A 27,118-nucleotide genomic window follows, 5' to 3' on the forward strand; every position below is an offset into this window, starting at 1 on the left:
TATTTTGCGTTTCGTTCGCTCTGCATTATTGCCGTACCTAATGGCTGATGTTTTTATTTTACAATATCATATTTATTTAATTATCAGATATAATTAGGCATCATGTGGAGATGTGCATTTGCTGCCTCTAATGATAGCTACATAGCCATATTTATTTATTTTTATTACTTTTGCCTAACTTTTACCTCACATAATATATATATATATATATATATATATATACACCCTGTAGTTTTGAGGGTGAGTGCCAGGGAGTGTATTGAATCACTGAGATTAATTTGAGGGTATCTTTGGACTGGGGGGAAGATTCCTTTGGAATGAAGTACTACCATTTCACCAATATATGAAGCGGTTCTTATCAGTGAAGTTGATAACTACCTGACTTCACTGGTAGGAATAATCTTAGAGGCAATCCAGGAACATTTAGATAGACATGGCATTTCTGAAGGACACTCAGCATGGCTTTGATAAGGAAAAATTGTTTCACTAACTGGCTATTTGACACAGTTGCTCATGAGTTGGATGTAGGATACAATTGACATAGTTTATTTGGATTTTAGCAAAGCATTTGATTCATTCAGTCACTCATAAGAGTTATTGTATAAACATGAACAGCGTTGGGATTACTGGTAAGCTCTAAGATGGATGGCTGCAGGGCAGAAGCAGAGGGTTATTAATGGATATTCTTCAGATTGGTGTAGTGTCAGGAGTGGGGTCCCTCAAAAGAGGGACCCCATTCCTGACACTACACCAATCTGAAGAATAATCCATTAATAACCCTTGCTTCTGCCCTGCAGCCATCCATCTTAGAATCTTACCAGTAATCCCAACCTGTTCAGTTTCTATACAATAACCTCTTATGAGTGACTGAATGAATCAAATGCTTTGCTAAAAATCCAAATAAACTATGTCAAATTGTATCCTACATCCAACTCATGAGCAACTGTGTCAAAATAGCCAAGTTAGTGAAACAATTTTTCCTTATCAAAGCCATGCTGAGTGTCCTTCAGAATGCCATGTCTATCTAAATGTTCCTGGATTGCCTTCTAAGATTAATTCCTACAGTGAAGTCAGGTTAGTTTATCAACTTCACTGATAGAACCGTCTTCATATATTGGTGAAATGGTAGTACTTCATTCCAAAGGAATCTTCCCCCCAGTCCAAAGATACCCTCAAATTAATCTCAGTGATTCAATACACTCCCTGGCACTCACCCTCAAAAACTACAGGGTGTATATATATATACTATATATATTATATATTATGTGAGGTAAAAGTTAGGCCAAAGTAATTAAAAATAAATAAATATGGCTATGTAGCTATCATTAGAGGCAGCAAATGCACATCCTCCACATGATGCCTAATTATATCTGATAATTAAAATAAATATGATATTTAACAATAAACAACATCAGCCAGTAGTACGGCAATAATGCAGAGCGAAACGAAACGCCAAAATAATATAAAAATAAACAAACAGGGAAGGGAAAGTAGAGATAATAGAGATTTTCCTATTTCGTTTCGCTCTGCATTATTGCCGTACTACTGGCTGATGTTTTTATTTTAAATATCATATTTATTTTAATTATCAGATATATATATATATATATATATATGCCATAAACTCCAGGAGCCTTATGCTCAAAAATTTCTCTAATATATAAATATAATATATATATATATATATATATATGCCATAAACTCCAGGAGCCTTATGCTCAAAAATTTCTCTAATAAACAATGATCTGTAATTATGACATCACTAATTTCATATGGCTGTCTCACTCGTAGAGTTTCTTTTCAGCACGAACAGTCTTTTGTCAGTAAAGACCAATTCAAAGTACCTATTCAAATCATCCACATCAGCTGGGTTATCTAAGATGCAAAATGCACAAGTGTCTGATCTGATTAGGTTTCTTCTTCGTTGTATTCACATATGTTAAAAATTCTTATACCATTGTTTTCTCTCTTAGCCAATGCTTTCTCATATGCAGCCTTGACTCTCCCTAATCTTATTTGTAGTACTATTATAGATCAACTTTTACCTGTTGTAGGCCTCATCAATCTGTAATTAACCCATACTATCTTTTTCTGCTCTATCTGACCAGCCAGCTCTGCAGTCATCCATTTTGGAGTCCTCCACCTGCAATATTTTCTGAATAGTATGTATGCATTCATGGCTTCTTTGATTTCTGCTTTAAAAGTATTCCATAATTCAAACGTATTCACCAATCCTCAGTAATCGGCTCAATTCATAGATACCATATAGCAACTTAAACTGTCAAAAGTTCTCTCTCTGAAGTTAAAACCCATGCCTTTACCTACTGCAACATCTTTCTTCATCTTCCAACTGACAATTGTGTGATTGCTTCCTGACAATGGTTCCTGTACTTAAACCTTGTGATGTCATCTGATTCGTTAGTAATGATGAGGTCAAGAATATTCTCATCCCTCGTACTTTCTCTAACATGCTGGTACAAATAATAATCATCTAGTTATTTTAAAAAAAAATTTTCCCCATGGTGAGTTTCTCCTCCCACCTATTCCAATCAATCTAGGGTAAATTAAAGTCACCCATAATAAAACATTCACTCTTGCTTGCCCATTCCATCTGCATGCAAAGACTCTCATCATATTTTTTCACAATCTTTTGGTCTGTAGATTACTCCCACTCTCATTATTCCTTTGTTTCCGACTAACACACACCACACAGATTCTATGCTGGCAGACGTAACTTCAGACTCAGCAAAAGCTCTTTTCGCACTCAGTCTGCTTTTGATAAGAAGTATGACCCCTCTACTTCTTCTATCATTCCTAAATACTTTATACATACCATAGTGGAACTCATCATCCCAAATTTCAGGTGGCGCCATGTTTCTGTTAGTCCAATTATAATCAGCATTAACCAGTCCTAACCAGGAGTTCAAATTCAGCCATTTTATTGACAACACTTCTGACATTACTGTAGACACAGTTGAGACTAAGTAATTTTCTATAGTTTACTATCCTGACACACACCCCTTAAAGGTTATTTAGGTTAGTATCTCAAGCTTTATATTTCCTCTCATTTTAAATGTTGCTACCCTCAAACATCTTATCAACATTGGCTGTTGCGGCAACAAACAAGAATTCATGAGATGAGTGCAAATGCAGATCTAAATTACCCATCTACCCCATAACTAGCAGTTTCCTTGAACCTTTAGGTCATCCTCAATGATACTAGCAAAAATCCTCACAAAAATCCACCTTTGTTCAAATGAATACCATCAGTTAATCCACAAGGCTTTCAGCATATAATCCCTTTTATCGTGTCTGGGCAGAATTGAAGACAGTCTTTAAAAACATTCTGGCTTAACATTTGGAATACTTGCAGCATTTTAGCAGTATAGAAAAAAAAAAAAAAAAAAAAGGTAAACTGCAGCCATTATCAACCCACTGCAGGATGGAAATCTCCTCAACAATTCATGCAGAGGGAAATGGACCATAATCTGCCATGCTGATCCAGTGCGGGTTGGCAGATCGACCATATTTAGCAGTCAGGGGCTTGAACCCGGTCTACTCAAAGAGCGTGTGCTACTGCACTCCCACTCCTGACCATTCAGCTACGGAGGCCTTCAGTCTTATATAGTCTTATATTTATCCAACAGATGGTCGATGCATGAACATTTAATATCGTTAGTCCCCATATGAATAATAATTCTCTCTTTACCTCCCTTAAAATATGACAATCTGTTGGTAACATCAATTGTTGCTCCTGACACACACACACTCTCTCTCTCTCTCTCTCTCTCTCTCTCTCTCTCTCTCTCTCTCTCTCTCTCTCTCTCTCTCTTCTCTCTCTCTCTCTCTCTCTGGACAACCTATCTTTATTACAAAAAATGCTACATGTTTCCCTGACAACAGTCTCCCAATAAAACTAGATAATCTTCGACCAGAGCAGTCTGCACTTGATTATTATTTTCTGGGACCCGAATCGAGGGTACATCACTTGACAGGTCACAAGGTATGAGTCGCTGACAAACTCTCACTTACGTTTGTTTCTATGGTAAGCACTTGTTTCTTCAGTAACTCAAATTCTTCTCATAATGCACAAATTTCTAATTTGAGATCGGTACACTCCTTACATCAGTCACAAAGATGAGCTGGATCTGTCTACTAGACCAGCCCTAGAATACATGTCACAAGCTATACAAAGACAAAGTCGTGACTCACACCGGAAATGCTGACAGGCATTTCTGTTTGAGTCCTGATGTCTCTGGACTTTGTATTGTAAGTGGATCTTGTGGCAACCATTATTTAAGTAAAATCTGAACTTCAGAAAGATTATGAAATTTCAATTTACAATATATTACAGCATTTATGTTAACAAAATATTGCAGAAATTAAACTATTGAAAAAAACCTATCTGAATATTAAGCTGTAACTTTCCAGATACTTATCTGAATACAAAAATAAACTAATCTATGTGACTTTAGAAATTAAAACTATATATTAACTAAAGTTTAGTATATTAAAATTTAAAAAAAAAAACTCAAATTATTTAAAAACTAACCTGCTATGAAGAGCTTTGGAAATACATAGCTACATGCTGTAGCCTTGATACCTCAGGCAAATAAAATTAATTTTGAAGTGAAGAGCTTACACATGAGGTGGATGGATGAGGAGATTGGCCTTCTCTTCTTCCCTCTGAATCCAAAAATTAGGATGTTTTTCTTTTAAAGGGTGTCTAAAATTAGAAGCAGAGTTGAAACCCCCCTCTCCTCCAAATCTGGAAACCGTGAGACCTGATCCTTGCCAGATCTAAGAAATTTTAAGATTTCAGATATCATATCAGAATCATACAGTGGTGTATTTGTGGTGCAGGTGGTAACAACTGCATGAAACATTGTATTGTACAAAGCCCAGACTCATGATAATATACCACTGGACTTGTGGGTTCACGTGCATGTAGTGTGTGTGTGTGTTAATTTTCTTATTAAGCAACATGTGGACAAATACATATGAATGTAAGTTGTTGTGTCAACGATGTTTACAGGTGAAAAATCTAAAAGTTCTAAAAACTTAGAAAACTTCTTGCAACAATGGCACAGAGCTAAAATAAATTAACTTTAATATAGAATGAATAAATAAATACCCCAGGGGCTCACATCTGGTGAGTATGGCTTGGCACACCCAGGGTCCTGAGCTGGATATCATCATTCTTCTCTTTCTTGGTGATTCCCTTCTACTTCTCTCTCTCTCTCTCTCTCTCTCTCTCTCTCTCTCTCTCTCTCTCTCTCTCTCTCTCTCTCTCTCTCTCTCTCTCTCTCTCTCTCTCCTCTCTCTCTCTCAGGGTAACTCGGGAATTTTTTTTTTTTTTTTGGCTGGTGCAGCATAAGCCTTAGGCTTCCTTGCACCATGTAGCTAATACTTTAACAAAATCTTTAATAAAATTTAAATTTAAAATTTAACTTTAATAAAATCAAACTGATAAAATCAAAAAAGCATTAAAAAACAGTATATAAAATGCAATAAGTAGTTTCGATGCAAGGTGCCCCCCCACCCTTCTTCAACTTAAAAGGAGGCAATAACATACCAGGAATGACTGGGTAACATTATACAGTAGAACCCAGATAAGAAATTGCCGCATAAGGAGTTCTCCCTTGTATTAGGTTTGGTTTCTTAAGTCCCAATTTCAACTCTATATGTTATGATGTATTTTTTGTTGTGACGTATTTTTCCCGCGTAAGAAGTTTCCTGGATACGAAGTTTTCCAGGAAAAAGTTTGAGAATCCATTGTTGAAGCGTTGCTTATTCGAAGTAGTTCAATATCAGGGCAACTCATTGTGAAGGCATTCACAATATGATATAACAGAAACGATGCTATTTCACCTACTTCGGTGGTTTACTGTGAACTAAACTGATGGTTGGCACTAAACTGGATTAATGAATTTTCCATAGTCTGAGGCTTTCAGCACTAAAACCTTTTTAGTTGAAACATATTGATATAATGGAAGCGACATATTGCAATTTGTTTTCATCGATATCCATAATGTAGACCACGTTAAGCATTAAGTTCTGATGGTTGCGAACAATTCTGAATTACTTAGTGGATTGTTGCTGGAACTAATTTATTATTCGAAACTCCAAAGGAGCTAATTTTTCCAGCTTGGTAATGAGTTTAATGAACAGAACGTTAAGCAATTAGAAAACCTCAGTTTAAAAATATTTCCCATAGACAGAGTAAAATATTTATAAATTCTGAAATAGACTTAAAAATGATCTTTAACTTATGTATGTGTATCTTTTCATTTGTGTAGTTAATATTTCATATTCTTAGGTCATTTTCCCTTCTAAATATTTTTCCCACGAAAGAAGTTCTAAACCTCCAGTCCCTTGGAATACTTGTTATCTGGGTTCTACTGTATAAAAAAAAAAAAAAAACCCCACTAATGTGATCGAACATCAGTAGCATATGCACAAGGCAGAAGATGGTAGGCTCCACAATATGGTGAATGCAGTCCCCCTTATTGTGATTCAGAGTGTGACCAATGGTAAAAACATGGAGTGCTTCAAGCTATGAGTGCTGGCAGTAGTCATATGAGCAAACAGCTGGGATGTCTTGTCAGGGATCATGACAAATGCAAAGTACTGTATATGGGTAGCAGTAACCCCAGAGAAATATACCAACTGTGTGGTACTACACTCAGGGTAGTGGAGAATGAAAAAGACCTGGGGAATTGTTTTCTGAAGAGTGCAGACAGGGTGCCAGAGCAGGTCATGGGGGTCTTGTCAATAATATACAAAAATTTTGCTAGCAGAGATAAGGAGGTGATTATCACCTCCTTATCTCTGGCAGTGGTCAGACCACATCTTGAGTACTACATATGTCTGGAGGCCTCATTTCAGTAAGACTGTAGAGTTGCTAGAAAGAGTACAGAGAAGGGCAAGAAGATTGGCGATGGGAACAAAGGGGGGAGGGTGCACTTACCAAAGGCTCAAGTTCTGCAAATTGCAGCATCTGGAGAATGGGCACCTTTGAGGTGTTCTGATTGAGGTATATAAGGCCTTGAATGGTTTAAGCAGGCTCCATGCTGATGGGATTCTTCCTCCTGCTCAGATTACAAACTTGAGGGGGCATAAACTCAAATTGAGGAAAGATAGTTGTAAAATAAATGTGCGGAAATTTGCCTTTAGCCAGCGGGTGGTTGATTGCTAGAACAAACTTCCATCTGTTGTGAAATTTGATAGCTTAAATAAATTCAAGGAAGAACTGGACAAACTTTTGGAGAAAATGGATGGGTGAAATGGGAAGGGTTTTTTTTTTGCTGATACTGTATAAGCTTGCTTTCTTGCATCATATGTCTCTACTAATGCTAATCAAAGCACTCCATGTTTTCATCAGGGCATACTATGAATTGAAATAGGGGAACCCACATCTACCCTATTATGAAATCTTCCATCTTGTAGTGCAAAGATGCACTGGAATGTATTTTACATTAAAAACACCAGATCAGTAAATTTCTCTCCCCTTTATTTTTTTGATCTCACCCAGTTATTCCTGTCCATACTAATCATGATGTTATTGATCTTTATTTATAACAATGTATGCAGGTGCATTCTTTCAAGCCAAAGGAGAAGCATTTCACTTCAAAGCTACTTACTGTAATGCTTTTATTGATTTTATCAATTTCTTACTGCATTTTAATGTGATTATTAACTTTTATCTGTTTTATTTTACTAAATTTGTGTTTTATTTATTCAATATTAAAGTTTATTTATTTTAAAGAGGCCAGACAACGACCAAGTTAACAATGTTGTCAGCTGTTAGAAAAAATTTCTGTTGCTTCACAATGCTTATAATGTTTTCTAAAATTCTTAAAACATTCATTAAACAATAAACAAGCTTAGTGAATTGTTACCTCAGTCTAGAGCTCCATCTAAAAATCAGGAAACTCAAAAACTGAGTATAATCTGATTTCCAAACAAAACATTAGACTGAGGTAACAATTCACTAAACTAATTTATTGTTTAACAAATGTCTTAGAAATTTAAAAAATGTCCATTGGGTGCAGTAAAAATTTATTTCTCTGAGGTGAACTCTTCAATCTTGACAATCAGCTCTAATGCTACTTTGATGAATTGCCAATCCAAAACTAAGGTTTTCAATTCCAGGGTACGTTGGCGGATAGGCAGAAAATGGATGGTACAGTTTTGCTGGATTCGCAAGGGTAAAAAATTTTCTCCTATTTTCAACTGACGAATGTAAAATAATAAATGACAATATTTTTGACTACAGTTATGCATGAAAGCTTATGGTTCATAAGTGCACTTTAACAGAATGTATATCTTTATTCAAACTGCATTTGCAAGCAAACAACTTTAGTTAATGAAACAGCAGATAAATTTTTACTAATAATTTGCCATCCCACATCACTAAAACTAAAGTGGGTTTCCAAATGCTACTAAATATGTAGTAGAAGTGATGGCAGCAGTAATTTTATTTTCTTGCAGCAGAAAATTTATTTATTTTTTTTTATTAGGGATTTTCAACAATGGTCTTGGAATTAACCCTAAGAACTACCAGTTAATTTCTATAATTCTTTGCACTACCAATACATTTTGGGATTATAAATGGACATAGCTGAAAATAAATCATAATGCACGCACTCATCTTTTTTTTTTTTTTTTTGTCATTTTAAATGAATCCTTTCAATCCAAGGTTGATAAGTTTTTTCAGTGACATTTGAGCATTCTAAATTGCTCAGAAAATGTAAATGATTGAATTATTATATTTCTTTCAGAAGTGTACAATGTGATGCAGTTTACGGTATCTGAAGGCTTTTTGAAAGTGTACAAGAACATCATGACATTCCAGATAATAGTTACCATTATCTTCCACAGTGGCAGCACTACCTTAAACTTCTCTGATGAGGGGAGGGAAAGGATGAAGCTGGATGCTTCCATTACACTGATCAAGTTTGGATTTAGGATGAAAGTTACTGACCAATTCCTATATAATGATGCAGAGGTTAAAAATTAATATCAAGTTATGACTGCCACTAAAATTTTTTTTTATGCAAGTTTCAAGAAAATGAAACTGTTTGAAAACATTGAAAAATAAATGTTGAAATCAGTTCCCTGCTTACTTCCTTCCCATTACTTTGTGACCTGCTGAACCCCCATCATAGTATCAAATGTATTACTTACTTGCCATACAACTTTTTCCATGTTTCTTAAGTGCAGCTAAGCCTTTAACACCATGAGGCTGGGAAACAGAAAGCTTTATACTATCACTATGTTCAGAATAATTTTCCTTTATCTCTGGAGCCAAATAACATGAGGACTTCATTTCAGATAGAGATTCAGCATTTGGTAATAGCTTACACTGACGTTTCGGTGATTCCTCCAGAATAATATCCCCTGAAAAATTAAAGGATATAAAAATTAATTTATACAGAATTCAGTACATGAAAGTGAAGTTACAAACCATTTATACTTATCTGAAAGACTCCAGTTATCTATATAACACAGTTTCTTTAAGTTTTAAGGATTTATAGATCACCATGAAGTTCTTCCCTACATCATAAACAAGTTGTTTTTATAAAAGAGAATTTATATTAGTGTCACGCCAATAGTAACAAACAAAATGTTATCCTTCAATATCAGTATTAATTCAATATTAAATATAATGCAATCCTTTAAAGTATGGCACAAAAACTGCTTAATTTTTTTTTCTGGGTTTGTTTTCAATAACCTAAACTATTTTTATGCATAACATGAGTATATACACAAAGTTCAATCAAAAACTTCAATAACATTGCAAAAAATTAATTGTATTCAATGCTTAATGTTTCCATTGTACTGAAAAAGATAGTATGAACCAGAGCTGTAATGTTCAATGCATTCTATGTTGATATAATAATAAGAGAAGTTTACCTCAATATAGTAACATAGAACACTTCCGTATGATACTCTCCACAAATTAAAACGAAAAAAAATTGAAAAACTTACATTAGAGTAACAAATAATTTTAAAAAAATAATTAAAAATCAATTTAAGGACGGAAAATCGTTTTTGCAATTTTTTTCATTAAATTCTTTTAATTAATTTTATTTTTAATTGCATTAAATTGATTTTTAATTATTTTTAAATTATTTGTTACTTTAATATAAGTTTTTCAATTTTTTCATTTTAATTTCTGGAGGGTATCATACAGAAGTATTCTACGTACTATATTGAAGTAAACTTCTATTATTTTACAAATATTGTACTGAAAAATATTAGCAATCTCCCTCCATAATTGCACACATGGTTAATAGAGCCTGTCACTGATAAAAACAGTTAAAAAGGTGTGTCCATACACTGTCTCTTTTTTATGTAATGTGGTGTAAAAGCAGAGTCTGCAAATTTAAATATGTACATGCAACATAGCACATGTCCATCTGGTGGGAAGCATTCAAGGAATAATCTTGGAAGCTACCAGGCTTTTCACACCAACTAAGAAATATGGATAAATGGATGGTTGAGTGAGAGAAGACAGAGTGATAATCAACGGACACTGCTCTTCGTGGACTTATGTTATTAGTGGAACACCGAACCCTAATAATATGTTATTATTAGGGTTCGGTGTTGTGCCCATTTCTGTTTTCTAAATTTATCAATAATATTGAAGGACTTAATATCCAAGTTTGCAAACAATACAAAGGTTGGCAGAATTGTTAATGACAGTACTGTACACTACTCCAACAGGATCTAGAAAAGCTGGGCATATGAGCCGAGACGAGGAAACTGAAGTTTAACACTCAAAAATGCAGAGTTCTACATATGGGTAGCAGTAATCACAGAGTAACATACCAACTGTGCGGTACTATACTCAGGGTATTAGAAGGTAATTGTGCAGTCAGATATGAAGTTTTCTGAGCAGTGCAGACAGGCGGCCAGAGCAGCTCACGGGGGTCTTGTCAATGATATGCAGAAATTTTGCTAGCAGGGATAAGGAGGTGATTATCCCTTTGTATAAGGCAAAGGTAAATGAAAAGACTTAAGTTCTGCAAATTGCAGCGTCTAGGCAACTGCAAGGTGATTTGATTGAGGTGTATAAGGCTTTCAACGGTTTGAGCTGCATACTGATAGAATTCTTTCTCTTGCATAGATTACATACTTTAGCAGGTATAAATTCACATTGAGGAAAGACAGTTGCAAAAGAGATGTGTGGAAATTTGCCTTTAGTCATCAAGTGATTGATTACTGGAACAAACTTCCATCTGCCATTGTGTAAGTCGATAGCCTAAATAAATTCAAGGACAAACTTTTGGAGAGAATGGATAGGTGAAATGGGAATTTTTTTTTTTTTTTTTTGCCTGAAGCTGTATAAGCTGACTTTCTTGCATTATATGCCTTTGCTAATGCTAATACCCATATATTGCCTCAAATTGCCAGTAATCTAATATGTTGATCTAATATGGTTGTTTTAAGCAGGATAATAAATATGAAGGTAGAAAGGAAGATTACAATCAACATACTCCCGTACAAAAGGCATGGGTTCAAATCCCATCAGTGACAAGGAACTAATGGAGATTTTTTCACACTGTGGCCAAATTAGGTGAAGGTAGCAAAGATTTTTCTCCCAGGAACTCAGAGAGAGAAAAAAAAAAAAACCTTTGATTAATTAACTTAAAACAAAGCATGAACATAAAGGCAAATAAAACTGCCAAACTGACCACAGTACCCAAGCAACTTACTGTACTGGTAAATTGCTTGTAAACAAAATATACTTAAGTAAATGAGCTTAAGTAAATACTTAAGTAAACCTCCCATCATGGGGAGGATATTTAAGTTATGGATTAACCGAGTAAGCTATTCTAACTATAATATTTACACCTGCCAGTCACACCATACATTTCTCAACAGATAACAGTGTTAAGATAACATAAAACTCTTCATGATAATACTGAACCGAGGATTGTCATTATCATTCGTAGGATTAGAAAGGCACTAATTCCAAAAATTCTTTTCACATCTATATCAACAGAAATAAAAAAATAAAACGAGACATTGAATTATCATAATGTGCAAAAGGCTTACAATAACATGTAAAATTTATTTGTTTACATAATGGATCTCAAAAATTCATTAGAAAAGAGTATACAAGTGTCTATCAACCCATACGCCATGTGCTATTATTCAAAAAATTTATAGAATGTTTTCAGTTCTTTTAAGTACTTGAAGAAAACAAAAATTTCATGAATGAAAAGGTATTAAAATCTCCATGTATTACAACTTCTGCTTCTTTTAAAACTGTACACACTTTATACATTGGTTATAAGGACTGCATAGATAGCCTTATAGAAAACAAATCTCTGAATCAGGACACCAAAAGAGAAGCTAAAAAACATGTAAGGAAGAACAAATGTATTTAGACAGAACAGCACATTATGCTATTTTAAAGGACTGATGCAGTCAACACTTCAATAAAAAAAACAAAAAAATACAAAGGATGCAGAGAAAAAAACAGAAAAGACTTCTTTGCTTATGTAAACACTAAAAGGAAGGGGGATGAATTCAATTGGTCCAATTGCTATTGATGGTTCAGTTGTTGATAATCCTGCTCAGATTGCTGACAAACTAAATGAGGAGTTTGAATAACTTGAATAACTCCTCACCAAGGAGGAGTTATTCAGGGAGGGGAATGCCAGAGGTGAGTTAAACTCTGGCAGTGAGCTGGATGATTTTGTAATAACTGAGAGGGAAGTGGAGGAGAAATTGTTGAAGATAAACATGAAAAAGACACACAGGATGGACAAGATCAATCCAGTTATATTAAAAGAGACAGCAAAGGAAGTAAGCAAACCCTTAGTCATAATTATGAGAGCTTCTTTGGACTCAGGGGAGGTACCCATGGACTGGAGATGTGTAAATGTGGCCCCAATTCACAAAGGAGGATCAAAGGGCAACACAAGTAATTATAGACCTGTTAGTTTTAACTTCTGTTCCAAGAAAACTAATGGAGGCACTGGTTAAAGAAGCACTGCAGGATCATCTAGATGAGACTTCAGTTATAGCTCGGACACAGCATGGTTTTGTTAAGGGAAAGTCTTCATGACCAATTTGATTGGATACTATGATGTGGTCACAAAACAACTGGATTCAGGGAATAACTTTGATATCATATATTTGGATCTTAGAAAGGCTTTTGATACTGTTGCACATGGAAGACTGCTGCACAAATTGGAGCAGTTGGCATTGGAGGCAAATAGCTGCTATGGATAAAGGGATGGTTGAGTGGGAGAAGATAGAGTGGTAATCAATGGACACTGCTCATTATGGACTAATGTTATTAGTGGAGTCCCTCAGGGTTCAGTATTGGGTCCATTGTTTTCTGTATTTATAAATGATATTGATGATGGTATATCAAGCTTAATGTCCAAGTTTGCAGATGATACAAAGGTTGGCAGGGTTGTTAAGGACACTAATGGCAGTACGCTGCTGCAACAGGATCTAGAAAAGTTGAGCAGATGGGCTGAGAGGTGGCATATGAAGTTTAACATTGACAAATGTAAAGTACTACATATGGGAAGTAGCAACCCCAGAGTGAAGTATCAACCCTGTGGTACTACACTGACAGTGGTAGAGAACGAAAAGGACCTGGGGGTAATTGTGCAGGCAGATAGAAAGTGTTCTGAGCAGAGCAGACAGTCTGCAATTGTAGCTCATAGTATCTTGTCAATGACATACAGGAAATTTTCTAGCAGGGATAAGGAGGTGATTATCCCCTTATATAAGGCCACACCTTGAGTACTGTATACATGTCTGGAGGCCTCATTTTAAGAAGGATGTAGAGCTGTTGGAACGAGTACAGAGAAGGGCAACAAGATTAGTGAATGGAACAAAGGGTTGCTCTTACGAAGAAAGGCTTAAATTTTGCAAATTACAGTGTATGGAGACTAGGCACCTACGAGTTGATCTGGTTGAAGTGTATAAAGCCTTGAATGGTTTGAGCATGCTCAATACTGATGGAATTTTTACTCTTGCTCAGAATAATCATTTGAGAGGGCATAAATTCAAATTGAGAAAAGACAGATGTATGATAGCTGTGCAGAAGTTTGACTTTAGCCAGCGGGTGGTTGGTTGGTGGAACAGACTTCCATCTTTTGTTGTGGAAGTTGATAGCCTAAATAAATTTAAGGCTGAGCTGGACAGGTACTTGGAACGAACGGAGGGGTGAAATGGGAGCGTATTTTTTTATTTTATATATATTTTTTTTTTTTGGCTGATGCTGCATAAGTTGCTTTCTTGCATCATATGCCAATGCTAATGCTAAATCAGTATTTTTCATCTACATTCACACATCAGGAATTTCTTTAGGGGAAATGTAGGCTGGAAGTTTATCAAACTCTAATAGAGAATTAAATGATTTAGTAATAACTGGGAGAAAAGTGGAAGAGAAATTGTTGAAGTTCTTGTTGAACATAAGAAAGGCAGGTGGGTGGGATCTATCCAATTAAATTACGGGCAGCAAAGAAAGTAAGCAAATCCTTAAGCACAATTATGAGAGCATCCTTGGATTCAGGGAATATTCAGGGTTCCCATGGATTGGAGACGTGTGAATGTATCCCCAAATTCACAAAAGAGAAATAAATGGTAACATGAGTAATTACAGACCTATTAGTGTCAGAGAAAATAATGGAAAATAATGTTAGTTCCAGGGAAAATAATGGAGTCACTGGTTAAAGTAATGCAGGATCATCTAGACAAGACTGCAGTTATACGTCAGACAGAGCATAGGTTTGTTAAGAGGAAAATCTTGTCTGACCAATTCAGTTGGCAACTATGAGGTGGCCACAAAGTTACTGGATGCAAAAAATAATTTTGATATCATATACTTGGATTACAGAAAAGCTCTTGATATTCTTGCACATAAACTGCTAGGCAAATTGAAGCACTGTGGCATTAAGGTTAAGTTGCTGCTGTGGATAAAGGGATAACTGAGTGGGAGAAGGACAGAGTGGTAATCAATGGACACTGCTCTTCATAGACTTATTAGTGTAGTTTCTCGGAGTTCGGTGTTGGATTGTTTATTGTTGTTTTCTATATTTATCAATGATATTGATGAACACATCAGACAATGTCCAAGTTTGCAGCTGACACAAAGGTTGGATGGGTGGTTAATGACATTAATTACAGTATGTTACTGTAATAGGATCTATAAAAGTTAGGCAGATGGGCTGAAAAATGGCAACTGCACAGAAACTAGCAAGACTTTCACAAAATATATTAGGAAAGGTGTGACACATAAGAAATGGAATAATGCAATCATAATTTTGCTGCATAATAAAGGAGATTAATCATAAATTGGAAATTATAGACAAATTAGTTTGCTGTCCCAAATCTACAAGTCTTCCAAAGGGTCATTACTAACAGATTACAAAGAATACTTGATGAGAATCAACCAAAAGAGAAAGCTAGCTTTAGGACAGGATTCTCTACTATGGATCACCTTCACATAATATCACAACAAATGGAGAAAGCAAACAAATATAAAACACCATTATGAAAAGGCATATGACTCCATATAGCAATGTTTCAGACACTGGAAAGAGAAGGCATACACATCCCATACTTTATTATTTAGAAGAAAATATATGAGAACACTACCTCCTTTATTAGACTAGACAAAGACAGTAGAAAATTTAAAATTGAGGAAGGAGTTCGACAAGGAGACAATATCTCCAATGCTGTTTACTGCTGCCCTTGATGAAGCTTTCAGAAGATTCGACTGGTAGCAGAAAGCTACCAGTCAATGTGAAAGGAGAGTACCTAAACGATTTACAATTTGCAGATGGCATTGTGATCATAAGCCAAGATCCTGAAGATTTAGGGGGAAATCTTAATCAGCTATGCAGAGTTAATAAGGATTTTGGACTAAAGATGAACATGGTTAAAACAAAAGTAATGATGAACAAATATGCTATAGGAAAGGATATAATCATTGAAGGAGCAGAAAAATTGAAAAGGTGGATTCATATACTTACCTTGGACAAGTCATTAGCTGTAATAATGATAAAACTGGAAGTGAAGAGAAGAATAAATTTCAAATGGATAGCATTCAGGAAATATACTGAGGAGCAATATCCAAATTTGTCTCAAACATAAAATAATGAACCAATGTATACTCCAAACAATGACTTATGGAAGTGAAACTTGGGCACTCACCAAAAGAATTGAAGAGAAGCAAAAACTATACAAAGAAAAATGGAATGAATTATATTAGGAATCACTGTTGCATAAGAAGAGAAACACATGGATTAGGCAGCAAAATCAAGTAAAGGACATTCTTTTCAAAACTAAAGATCTGAAATAGACTTGGGCAGGACACATAGCTCGAATACATGTTGACAAATGGACAAAGAAAATAACAGAATGGTACCCAAGAGGAGCTAAAAGAAAACCTGGAAGTCAATAATGAAGATGGACAGATGAAATTCAATAGTTCATGGGCAGTAAATGGATGGCAATTGCAGAAACATAAGGAACTGGAAAGTTGCTTGAGATGCCTTCATCCTGCAGTGGATAAAAAATGGCTGATGATGATGATGAATCCCAAAAGTGGTGTACCAACTGTGTGGTGTTCCATTCAGGGTAGTGGAAAATGAAAAAGACTTGAGGTAATTCTGCAGTCAGATATGAAGTTCCCTGAGCAGTGCAGACAGACTGCCATGACAGCTCATGAAGTTTTTTCAATGTTATACAGGGATAAGGAGTGATTATCCCATTATATAAGGTAATGGTCGGGCCAAATTTTGAGTACTGCATACAGGCCTGGAGGCCTCATTTTAGAACAAATGTATAGCTGTTGGAACAAGTACAGAGAAAGGCAATGAGATTGGTGAGAGGAACAAGGGGTGCTCTTACTAAGAAAGGCTTCAGTTCTGCAAAGTGCAGCCACTGGAGCAAGGCATCTCCAAAGTGATCTGACTGAGGTGTATAAGGCTTTGAATGATTTGAATGTGCTCAATGCTGATGGAATTAGCATTAGCATTAGTGGTTTGAGGCATACGATGCAAGAAAGCAAGCGTATGCAGCATCAGCCAAAAAAAAAAAAAAAAAAAAAAAAACAATAAAATAAAATCCTCCCATTTCACCCATCCATCCACTCCAAATGCATGTCTAGGTCAGCCTTAAATTTATTTAAGCTTTCAACTTCCACAATAAGGGATGGAAGTCTGTTCCAGCAATTAACTACCCGCTGGGGAAATACAAATTTCTGCACATCTATTCTACAACCGTCTTTTCTCAATTTGAATCTATGCCCCCTCAGGTTCGTAAACTGAGCAAGAGGAAGAATCCAATCAGCGTTGAGCTTGCTCAACCTGTTCAAGGCCTTATACACCTCAATCAGATCACCTCGCAGGGGCCTAGTCTCCAGGTGCTGCAATTTGCCTTTCTTGGTAAGAGCACCCCTTTGTTCCCTCCATCAATCTTGTTGCCCTTCTTTGTACTCATTCTAGCAACTCTACATCCTTCCTAAAATGAGGCCTCCAGGCCTGTACACAAGGTGTGGCCTGACCATTGCTTTGTACAATGGGATAATCACCTCCTTGTCCCGGCTAGAAAAATTCATATCTATCATTGACAAGACTATGACCTGTTCCTGCAGCCCATCTGCACTGCTCAACAAACTTCATATCTGACTGCACAAGTACTGCCTGGTCTTTTTCACTCTCCACTTCCCCGAGTATAGTACCACACAGTTGGCACATTTCCCTCAGGTTACTGCTACCCATATGCAGCACTTTGCATTTGCAATGTAAAAAAAATTCATTTGCCACTTCTGAGCCCATTTGCCCAACTTATCTAGATCCTGTTGCAATAGCATACTGTCTTCAGTGTTTGATAACAACCCTGCCAACCTTTGCATCATCTACAAACTTGGACATTAAACCTGATATACCTTCATCAATATCACTGATGAATACGTAAAACAACAATGGGCCCAGCACTGAACCCTAGGGTACCCCACTAATAACATTAGTACATGAAAAGCATTGTCCATTGATTACCACTCTGTTGTCTCCCACTCAACCATCCATTTATCCATTGTAGCAACTTGCCCTTAATGCCATACCACTCCAATTTGTACAGGAGTCTTCCATGTGCAACAGTATCAAAAGCTTTCCTGAAATCCAAGAATATGATATCAAAATTATTTTTTGCAACAAGTTCCTTTGTGACCATATCGTAGTATCCAATCAAATTGGTCAGACAAAAGACTTCTCCTTAATAAACCCATGCTTTGTCTTAACTATTACTCCAGTCTTGTCTAGATGATCCTGCAATGCTTCTTTAAACAGTGCCTCCATTATCATTATTTTCCCTGGAACACAAGTTAAACTAACAGTGAATTGGAGATATATTTTCACACCTCCAGTCCATGGGGACCTCCCCAGAGTCCAGGGAAGCTCTCATAATTATGTCTAAGGGTTTGCTTACTTCCTATGCTGCCCCCTGTAATAACTGGACAGATCCCATCCATGCCAAGTGCCATCCTTATAATTAACTTTAACAATTTTTCCTCCACTTTGCTCTCAGTTATTACAAAATCACTTAGCTACCTGTTAGAGTTTGATAAACTTCTGCCATTCCCCTCCTTGAATAACTCATGTGTGAATGTAGATGCAAAATACTCATTCAGTTTATCAGCTACCTGAACAGGTTCATCAACAGTCAAACCATCTATTTTAAGTAGACCAATGTGATTCATCCCTTTTCTTCTAGAGTTTACATAAGTAAAAAACTCTGTTTTCCTTTGCATCCATTGCCAAATATTTCTCGTAATTTGCCTTCACCTGCCTAACCTCCTTATTGACTTGATTACAGACTTGCTTATATCTTCCATAGACTTCTGTGTCACCTGATAATTTATATGCATCCCATTCATTTTTCTTCTCTGCCACGAGCCTCATTAATTCATCTGACATCCATTTAGGCCTAAACAGTATTCCTTGAACAGTATTTCTTAGTTGGTATGGAAAGCCTAGTACCTCCAAGTCCCTGAAGGCTTCCCATTTAGAATTCATCATGATGAATTCTAAATGTTACTGATGATGGTAACATCATCATCAGTTGATCCCACTGTATAGAATTTAAAAACTGTCTGAGACCACTGTAGTCACCTTTACAAAAGCAAAATTCCTTCCCTTTAACCCTGATGGTAGTTACATGTTTAAGTAAATTCCACATCAGTACACTGTGATCACTGTCACCCAGTGGTTTCTTTTCTGCAAATTCCAAATGCACGAATAATCATTGCTGATAATCAGATCAAGAGTATTACTCCCTCTGGTTGCCACTCGAACGTCATCCAATAAATCTCTAAAAGTCTTGCTAGTGTGTGAGTGACCAACCCACTAGTTCCAGTTAGTATCTAGAAAGTTAAAATCTCCCATTATAAGACATTCTGATTTTCTGGCCCATTCTATTTCTTTGCACAATTGTTCATTATACTCATCAGAGTCATTAGGCCTATAACACACACACCTACTCTCATTTTCCATTTCCAAGTGCTTATGTCAGACCACACTGAATCAACATTGCATTGTCCACCAATGTCAACTGCACACTTTCTTAGATTTTGTTTGTTTCTTAACTAACAGCATAACCCCCTCCTCCCTTCCTGTACACATTGTACTCCTCAAATTCCAATTCTGTACTGTTTATATCTGTTTGACACCACATCTCTGATATCCCAACAATATCCGCCTTTGATGTCTTTACCAGGCACTTGAAACTCATCAAATTTATTATCTATACTTCTACCATTGGTAGAAGTATAGATAATGCACCTGTTCTTTCTCTTAGTTACCCTAACACAGCCCATGTATTTGCTTGTTCCACGATGACTCCCAGCAGTCCTGGAAATCCAGGCTGCTGCTCATTCTAATAGAAGCAGCGGAAAAATCACTTTAGGCTCTGCCTGCTGCCACTGTTAATCTTTTAGTCTCTGAATCCCCCCCAAGCTGGCAGTTTCCGACCCACCTAACACTGCCTCAATAGCATCAGCAAATATTCTTGCACCCTTTCTATATAAGTGGACCCCATCCCTGTAGAAGTACTCTCGGCTAAGGTAAAGAAAGCCAACACGAGAACGACGAGAAATGTCGGATAACTTAAATGGAAAATTAGTTTACCGACACCGGACTCTAGCGCTGCTCGCTCGGTAAACAGATGGTAGTTGTTATCAGTCTGGAGCCAAAATCGAGAAGGATATATTGATTGACAGGTAGGCGGGGCAAACGATGAAATGATTGGTGGTGGGTGTGACAGAGGACAAGCTACTGTGTAGTCATTGGTTGGCATTATAATGTGTATTTATGAGTAAAGAACGATGCATAATAGTTTTGTAATGAACGTTAAACAGGTAATAGTAGCGATGAATATTTTAAAGATGGAAGAAATTTGTAAGGAAAATAAAATGTCGGTCTTTTTTTGATGAAAACTAAATTAATAAAAGTTTCGTGCTGTCATTTTTATGTTCTTCATTATGTTTTTTCTCATTATTAAAAGCAGATTTTTGGAGTTCATGAGTGTTTTTACTATACTGTTGATTTAGGTTTGGTTACGAAAAAAGGAAAAGGTTTCTTTATTTTTCGTTATATTTCGTAACCTGACCTTAGGAAATAATAGAAACAGTTTCCTTATATTTAGTGACCTAACCTTAAACGTTGGGTTAGGAAATAATATAAGAAAAGAAAGAAAGATTCTATATACATAGTGAATAGCTGTGAGGTGTTGATTGACGTTATGATACGTGTGTATCCGCACAAGTGTCTTTAAAAATAAAAGTACAGTAATAAAAAAATAATATTTTGTTAATAAACAATTGTGCGCTAGTTCACATGATTCTAAAGAAAAAAGGTTTAGGTTACCCCCTCCATTTCGGGAGGGGTTCAAGCTGGCATGGGATTCAAGTGGAGGTAACCTGACCTTTTTTCGCCATTAGGGCATATTATTGAACAATATAAAAATAAAGTCATAAAAAAATAAATTTTTTTATGAATGTATTTCTAAATATGGCTAATTTTAAAGAAAAAAGGTTAGGTTACCCCCTCCACTTCGGGAGGGGGTTCTAGCTCCCATGGGATTCAAGTGGAGGTAACCTAACCTTTTTCACCATCATGGAAAGCGTTCATTAGGGCAAGTTACCGTTAGTGCTTCTGAGTGCTACTAAAGTGATACTAACCAGATGTTATCGTGTGTTGTGTTGATGCACCAATCGGCACATCATTTGCCACACCTACCTGTCAATCAATATATCGTTCTCGACTGCTCCAGATCGATTACACGTATTGTCTGCTTACCGAACGAGCAGTGCTAGAGTGCTGTATCAGGAAACTAATTTTCCGCGTAAGTTATCCAACGTTTCTCGTCGTTCTCATGTTGACTTGCTTTACCTTCACCGCACACTCTCCTATTAACAAGCACAGGCCACTCTGAAAAATATTTTACCTCATGAGCTTTGCACAGTCGTTCCAGGGCTGAGTTGATTGACACGGCTCTCATCATATACTCCCTCCTATCGTTTCTGGGCAGAATTGCAGACACTTAAATTCAAACCTATCTCGCGACTTTTCGTCCTCTTGCTCAGACAGGTATGAGGATGCAAATTCAAACTGAGGAAGGATAGTCGTAGAAAAGAAGTGTGGAAGTTTATCTTTGGCCAAATAGTTGATTGCTGGAGCAAACTTCCATCTGATGTTGTGGAAGCTTTATAGCTTAAAAATATTCAAGGAAAAACTAGACAAACTATTGGAGGGAATGGATACATGAAATGCGTTTTTTTTTTTTTTTTTTTTTTTTTGGTAGATACTGTTTAAGCCTGCTTTCTTGCATCATATGCCACTATTAGTGCTAATGATAGCCTGAATAAATGTACTGAGCAAACATAATGAAAAAATTTTCATGAGCTATGTTAAAATAGGTTATAGCTATATTTTCGTGAGTTATGCTAGAATGGGTGCAAAGAAGGGTAACCAGATTTGTGAACGGAAAAAAAAAAAGGATGATCTTGCAAAGAAAGGCTTCAGTTCTGCAAATTGCAGCATCCACAAAGTAGACACCTGCAGGGAGATCTGACTGAGGTGTTTAACACCTTGAATTTTTTGAACTTTGTTTAGCTTACTGATTGAGTAAACTAAACATTGATGGCATTCCTCCCCTTACTGACACTACGCACATGAAAGGAGCACAAATTCAAGTAGTGGATGGTTGCAGGATAGACATGTAGAAATTTTCCTTCAGCCTTCCGACAGCAGGTGGATGACTTGGAAGAAACTTCCATCTGTTGTTATGGAAGAGTATGGCTTGAATAAATTCAAAAACTGGACAAATTTTTGGAGGGTATGGATGAGCAAAGTGTTTAGGGTAGTTTTTTTTTTTTTTGGCTGATGCTTTATAAGCTTGTTTTCTTGCATCATTTTCCACTACTAATATTAATACTAAAATAACTGATCAGTTTGCAGCAGCCAAATCACATAAATATAAAACAAGAATTAGAAATTATATCATATCTGCAGGCATGGTTATCAAAATTTGCGATTATGTTTCTTTCACTAGTGACGTGGTTCCAAATGGTGCATAAATTATTTTCATCAAATATTTGGTTGAAGTGTTAAAGTGCCTTCGAATCCACAGATTCAAAAGAAAATGAAGAGATTTTTTTTATACTAATAAAAAGGAAGTTTTCTGAATTTTTTAATATATTTTTGTGAGTTGTAATTTGGTGTTAAAAGTAGAATGCAATAATAAGTTAAAGGCATGATTTCCTTAATCATAAAAGCCAAAAGATTTCTTTTAACATTTATTTATGACTTGGGTGAAGGGGGTCCCATTAAATGGGGCCAAAGATGCTCCTAATCTGGCCTGCATGGAGCACTCACCTGGAATTCCATGCTGAGGAATAAATTTTTACATGATTTATTTATAAGTATTATCCACGCAAATATGAGTGGCATCTTATTTAGTTCAGTTTCTGGACTGTTTTTACACTAATGTGATATTTATAAAGAGTATTTAAAAAAAAAAAAAAAAAAACATGCACAAACACATTTGTTCATTACTAAATTAAAGAATATCTTGTAGTGCTCTATGGTCGTTTAAAGGCTGAAAACACAGCTCTAGGATACCCGAAAGTAGAAGTTGTCTATTTCTATCCTAATATTTTTACCTAATTTTGACTTCATTCAGTCGAAGTGCTAGAGGCCATTAATATGTATGGAACATTTTACAGAAATTGCTTAGTTTAGCTCTTTAAAAGATGGCCATGTTGCCTTTTATAACTTTATAATATTCTTCCTCCTATATTAATTCTACTCTACATAGAAATCTGCATTCAGGTTGTGATACTCACATATACAATCCATGCAAACCATGAATCGATTTTTGATGTCAACAAATGTGACTCCATAGAAAGTTTTTTAAACTAAATGAATTCATAGAAATTCACCATTTCTATAAATTTCTGAAAATTTTATTTATCCAAAATTTTCTTACCATTCATTTTGTTTGCATGGCTCAATTTATATTCTTTATATATAAAGAATAATCATAATTTTTCATTAAGGCAACTAGAGGGATTAATACTCTTGATTTCATTATCAGCAGTGATTCTTCATGCATTAAGAATCTGCAGATAAATGAACCACTAGGTGGCAGTGATCACAGTGTGCTGAAGTGGGATTTACTCAAAGAGGTAACTACCATTAGGGGTAAAGGGAAGGGTTATTGCTTCCGTAAAGGCGACTACGATGGACTGAGACAGTATTTAAATTCTATACAGTGGGACCAACTGATGATGTTACCAACAGCAAATTCAAAATGGGAAGCATTCAAAGAACTTATCTTGGAAGCTACTAGGCTTTACATACCAACTAAGAAATATTGTTCAAGGTTTAGGCCAAAATGGATGTCAGATGAACTAATGAGGCATATAGCAGAGAAGAAAAATGCATGGGATACTTACAAATTAACACATGACACAGAAGCCTATGATAGATACAAGTTGATATGCAACCAAGTTACAAAGGAGGTTAGGCAGGCGAAGGCAGATTATGAGAAATCCTTGGCAAGGGATGCAAAGAAAAACAGCAAAGAGTTCTTTACTTATGTAAACTCTAGAAGGAAGGGGATGATTCAGATTGGTCCACTTGATATTGATGGGTCAACTGTTGATGATCCTGCTCAGGTAGCTAACAAACTAAATGAATATTTTGCATCGACAATCACACATGAGGAGTTATTCAGCAAGGGGAATGCCAGAGGTGTATTCAACTCTAGCAGTAAGCTACAGAATCTTGAAATAACTGGGAGTAAAGTGGAGGAGAAACTGTTGAAGATAAACAAAAGAAAGGCACCCGGGGTGGATGGGATCTATCCAGTTATATTAAAGGAGGCAGCAAGGGAAGTAAGCAAACCCTTAGCCATAATTATGAGAGCTTCCTTGGACTCAGGGGAGGTACCCATAGACTGGAAATGTGCAAATGTGGCACCAATTCACAAAGGAGGATCAAAGGCTGACACAAGTAATTATAGACCTGTGAGCTTAACTTCTGTTCCAGGAAAATTAAAGGAGGCACTGGTTAAAGAAGCACTGCAGGATCATTTAGACAAGACTTCAGTTATAGCTCAGACACAGCATGGTTTTGTTAAGGGGAAGTCTTGCCTGACCAACTTGATTGGATACTATGATGCAGTCACAAAAGAACTGGATGCAGGGAATAACTTTGATATTATATACTTGGATCTTAGAAAGGCTTTTGATGCTGTTGCACATGGTAGACTGCTACACAAATTGGAGCAGTGTGACATTGGAGGCAAATTGCTGCTATGGATAAAGGGGTGGTTGAGGGGGAGAAGACAGAGAGTGGTAATCAATGGACACTGCTCATCATGGACTAATGTTATTAGTGGAGTCCCTCAGGGCTCAGTGTTGGGTCCATTATTGTTTTCTGTATTTATAAATGATATTGATGATGGTATATCAAGCTTAATGTCCAAGTTTGCAGACGATACAAAGGTTGGCAGGGTTGTCAAGGACACTACTGACACTATGCTGCTGCAACAGGATCTAGAAAGGTTGAGCAGATGGGCTGAGAGGTGGCAAATGAAGTTTAACATTGACAAATGTAAAGTACTACACATGGGAAACAGCAACCCCAGAGCAACGTATCAACTCTGTGGTACTACACTGACAGTGGTAGAGAATGAAAGGGACTTGGGGGTGGTTGTGCAGGCAGATATGAAGTTCTCTGAGCAGTGCAGACGGGCTGCAAGAGTAGCTCATGGAGTATTGTCAATGATATACAGAAATTTTTCCAGCAGGGATAAGGAGGTGATTATTCCATTGCATAAGGCAATGGTCAGGCCACACCTAGAGTACTGTATACAGGTCTGGAGGCCTCATTTCAAGAAGGATGTAGAGCTGCTGGAACGAGTACAGAGAAGGGCAACAAGATTAGTGAATGGAACAAACGGGTGCTCTTACGAAGAAAGGCTTAAGTTTTGCAAATTACAGTGTCTAGAGACTAGGCACCAGCGAGGTGATCTGATAGAGGTGTATAAAGCCTTGAATGGTTTAAGCATGCTCAATGCTGATGGGATTCTTCCTCTAGCTCAGAAAAATCACCTGAGAGGGCATAAATTCAAATTGAGGAAAGAGAGATGTAAGATAGACGTGCGGCAATTTGCCTTTAGCCAGCGGGTGGTTGGTTGGTGGAACAGACTTCCATCCCTTGTGGTGGAGGTTGATAGCCTAAATAAGTTTAAGGCTCAGCTGGACAGGTATTTTGAACGAACAGAGGGGTGAAGTGGAAGTGGGGTTTTTTTTTTTTTTTTTTGGCTGATGCTGCATAAGCTTGCTTTCTTGCATCAAATGCCTCTACTAATGCTAATTAACAACCATATGGCTTGCTATTTCTAGCTGAGTTGCAGAATTTAAGACCAAACCAAGCTGCATCACACAGCAACTGTGCAGCTGACGCATGCACACAGTATGACCTTAGCAGACAGTTATGTACAAATTTGTGTAATCACAATTGTTCTGCACGCAGCCAACTACTAAGTAGTTAAAAATTGGCATCATTTAAATATATCTCATATTGTGATTACCTTCACGAGTTACCATGATATCGCACTACCTCGAATAAATAATGCTTCACCATACAAGAAGACTATTTTTTATTCTCAGCAGATACCACCACCCATACAGCACAGTTTCAGAGCTTATTGGCTCCTCATCAGTGGGTGGGCAGGTACCCTGGTGTTGCAATGATGACAACCGAATTGCAAAGTGTAACTCCAAAATATGAGAGATGCCTGATGGTGTAAAGTAATTTAAATTACAATGCAAATTTATGGTTACAGCCTCAGGTTGCAAAGGAAATTAACTTACGCACAAGTTTGTGCAATTACATTATTTCTGCACACAGCCAACTACTTAGTCAAAAATTGGCAAGTATATCTCGTATTGTGAATACTTTCACAATAAGGTAAGGCTAGAGCCTGAAGGCGCAATTATTCAAAGTGTAACTAAACACTAAGATTTCAGTGTAACTTTCGACCCAAAGCTTAGGTTCAACTGTCACATAGAATCTGGTCTACGCAAGATAAGCCAAATATGCTCAATTACTCATCAACATCATCTTCATAATACGGATGCAAAAACTACAATCAGATATCTGCAAACTGTTGTGTACTCCACTGTTCTGTATGCCTCTGAAATATGGGTCTCCGCGCCAGCTTCTCTCATGACGCCTATCCAGCGAATACTGGGTACTGAAGTGGGCAACTCGCAAACATCGCCTTCCCCCCAACAGAGGATGATCAGCATGGCCGATCAACTTCAAATCCCACGACTGCCTCAAATAATCTGCATGAGAACTACGACCACTATCAAAATGCTGATTAGCAAAACCAATTCCCCTGACTTCTGGGACATGTCAGTGGCATGTATCATCTCCTTCCCTAAGAGCCACTCCTCTTCTTCAGCTACAGTGGAACAGGTTTAAGATCGGTGACAGATTTCTACCTGGCCAAGTACTTCCCATAATACAAGCCCTGCTAATGATCAGCGTAGACCATAATC

At 36.7% G+C, this 27,118-nt stretch overlaps 1 protein-coding gene across 2 annotated transcripts in view; it reads right to left on the bottom strand.

The window, feature by feature from the left end:
- The window catches only part of LOC150079136 (uncharacterized), a 381,717-nt gene that overhangs the window by 345,225 nt on the left and 9,374 nt on the right, over positions 1-27,118 (bottom strand). For both annotated transcript variants that reach the window (XM_090382718.1, XM_090382717.1), the window contains exon 3: positions 9,190-9,402. In XM_090382718.1, coding sequence (XP_090238844.1) covers positions 9,190-9,402 — 213 coding nt within the window. The remainder of the gene's footprint in view (positions 1-9,189; positions 9,403-27,118) is intronic.

The sequence above is a fragment of the Mastigoproctus giganteus genome, chromosome 10 (genome assembly GCF_048544385.1).
Source record: "Mastigoproctus giganteus isolate SK-2022 chromosome 10, ASM4854438v1, whole genome shotgun sequence".
Taxonomy (NCBI): domain Eukaryota; kingdom Metazoa; phylum Arthropoda; class Arachnida; order Uropygi; family Thelyphonidae; genus Mastigoproctus; species Mastigoproctus giganteus.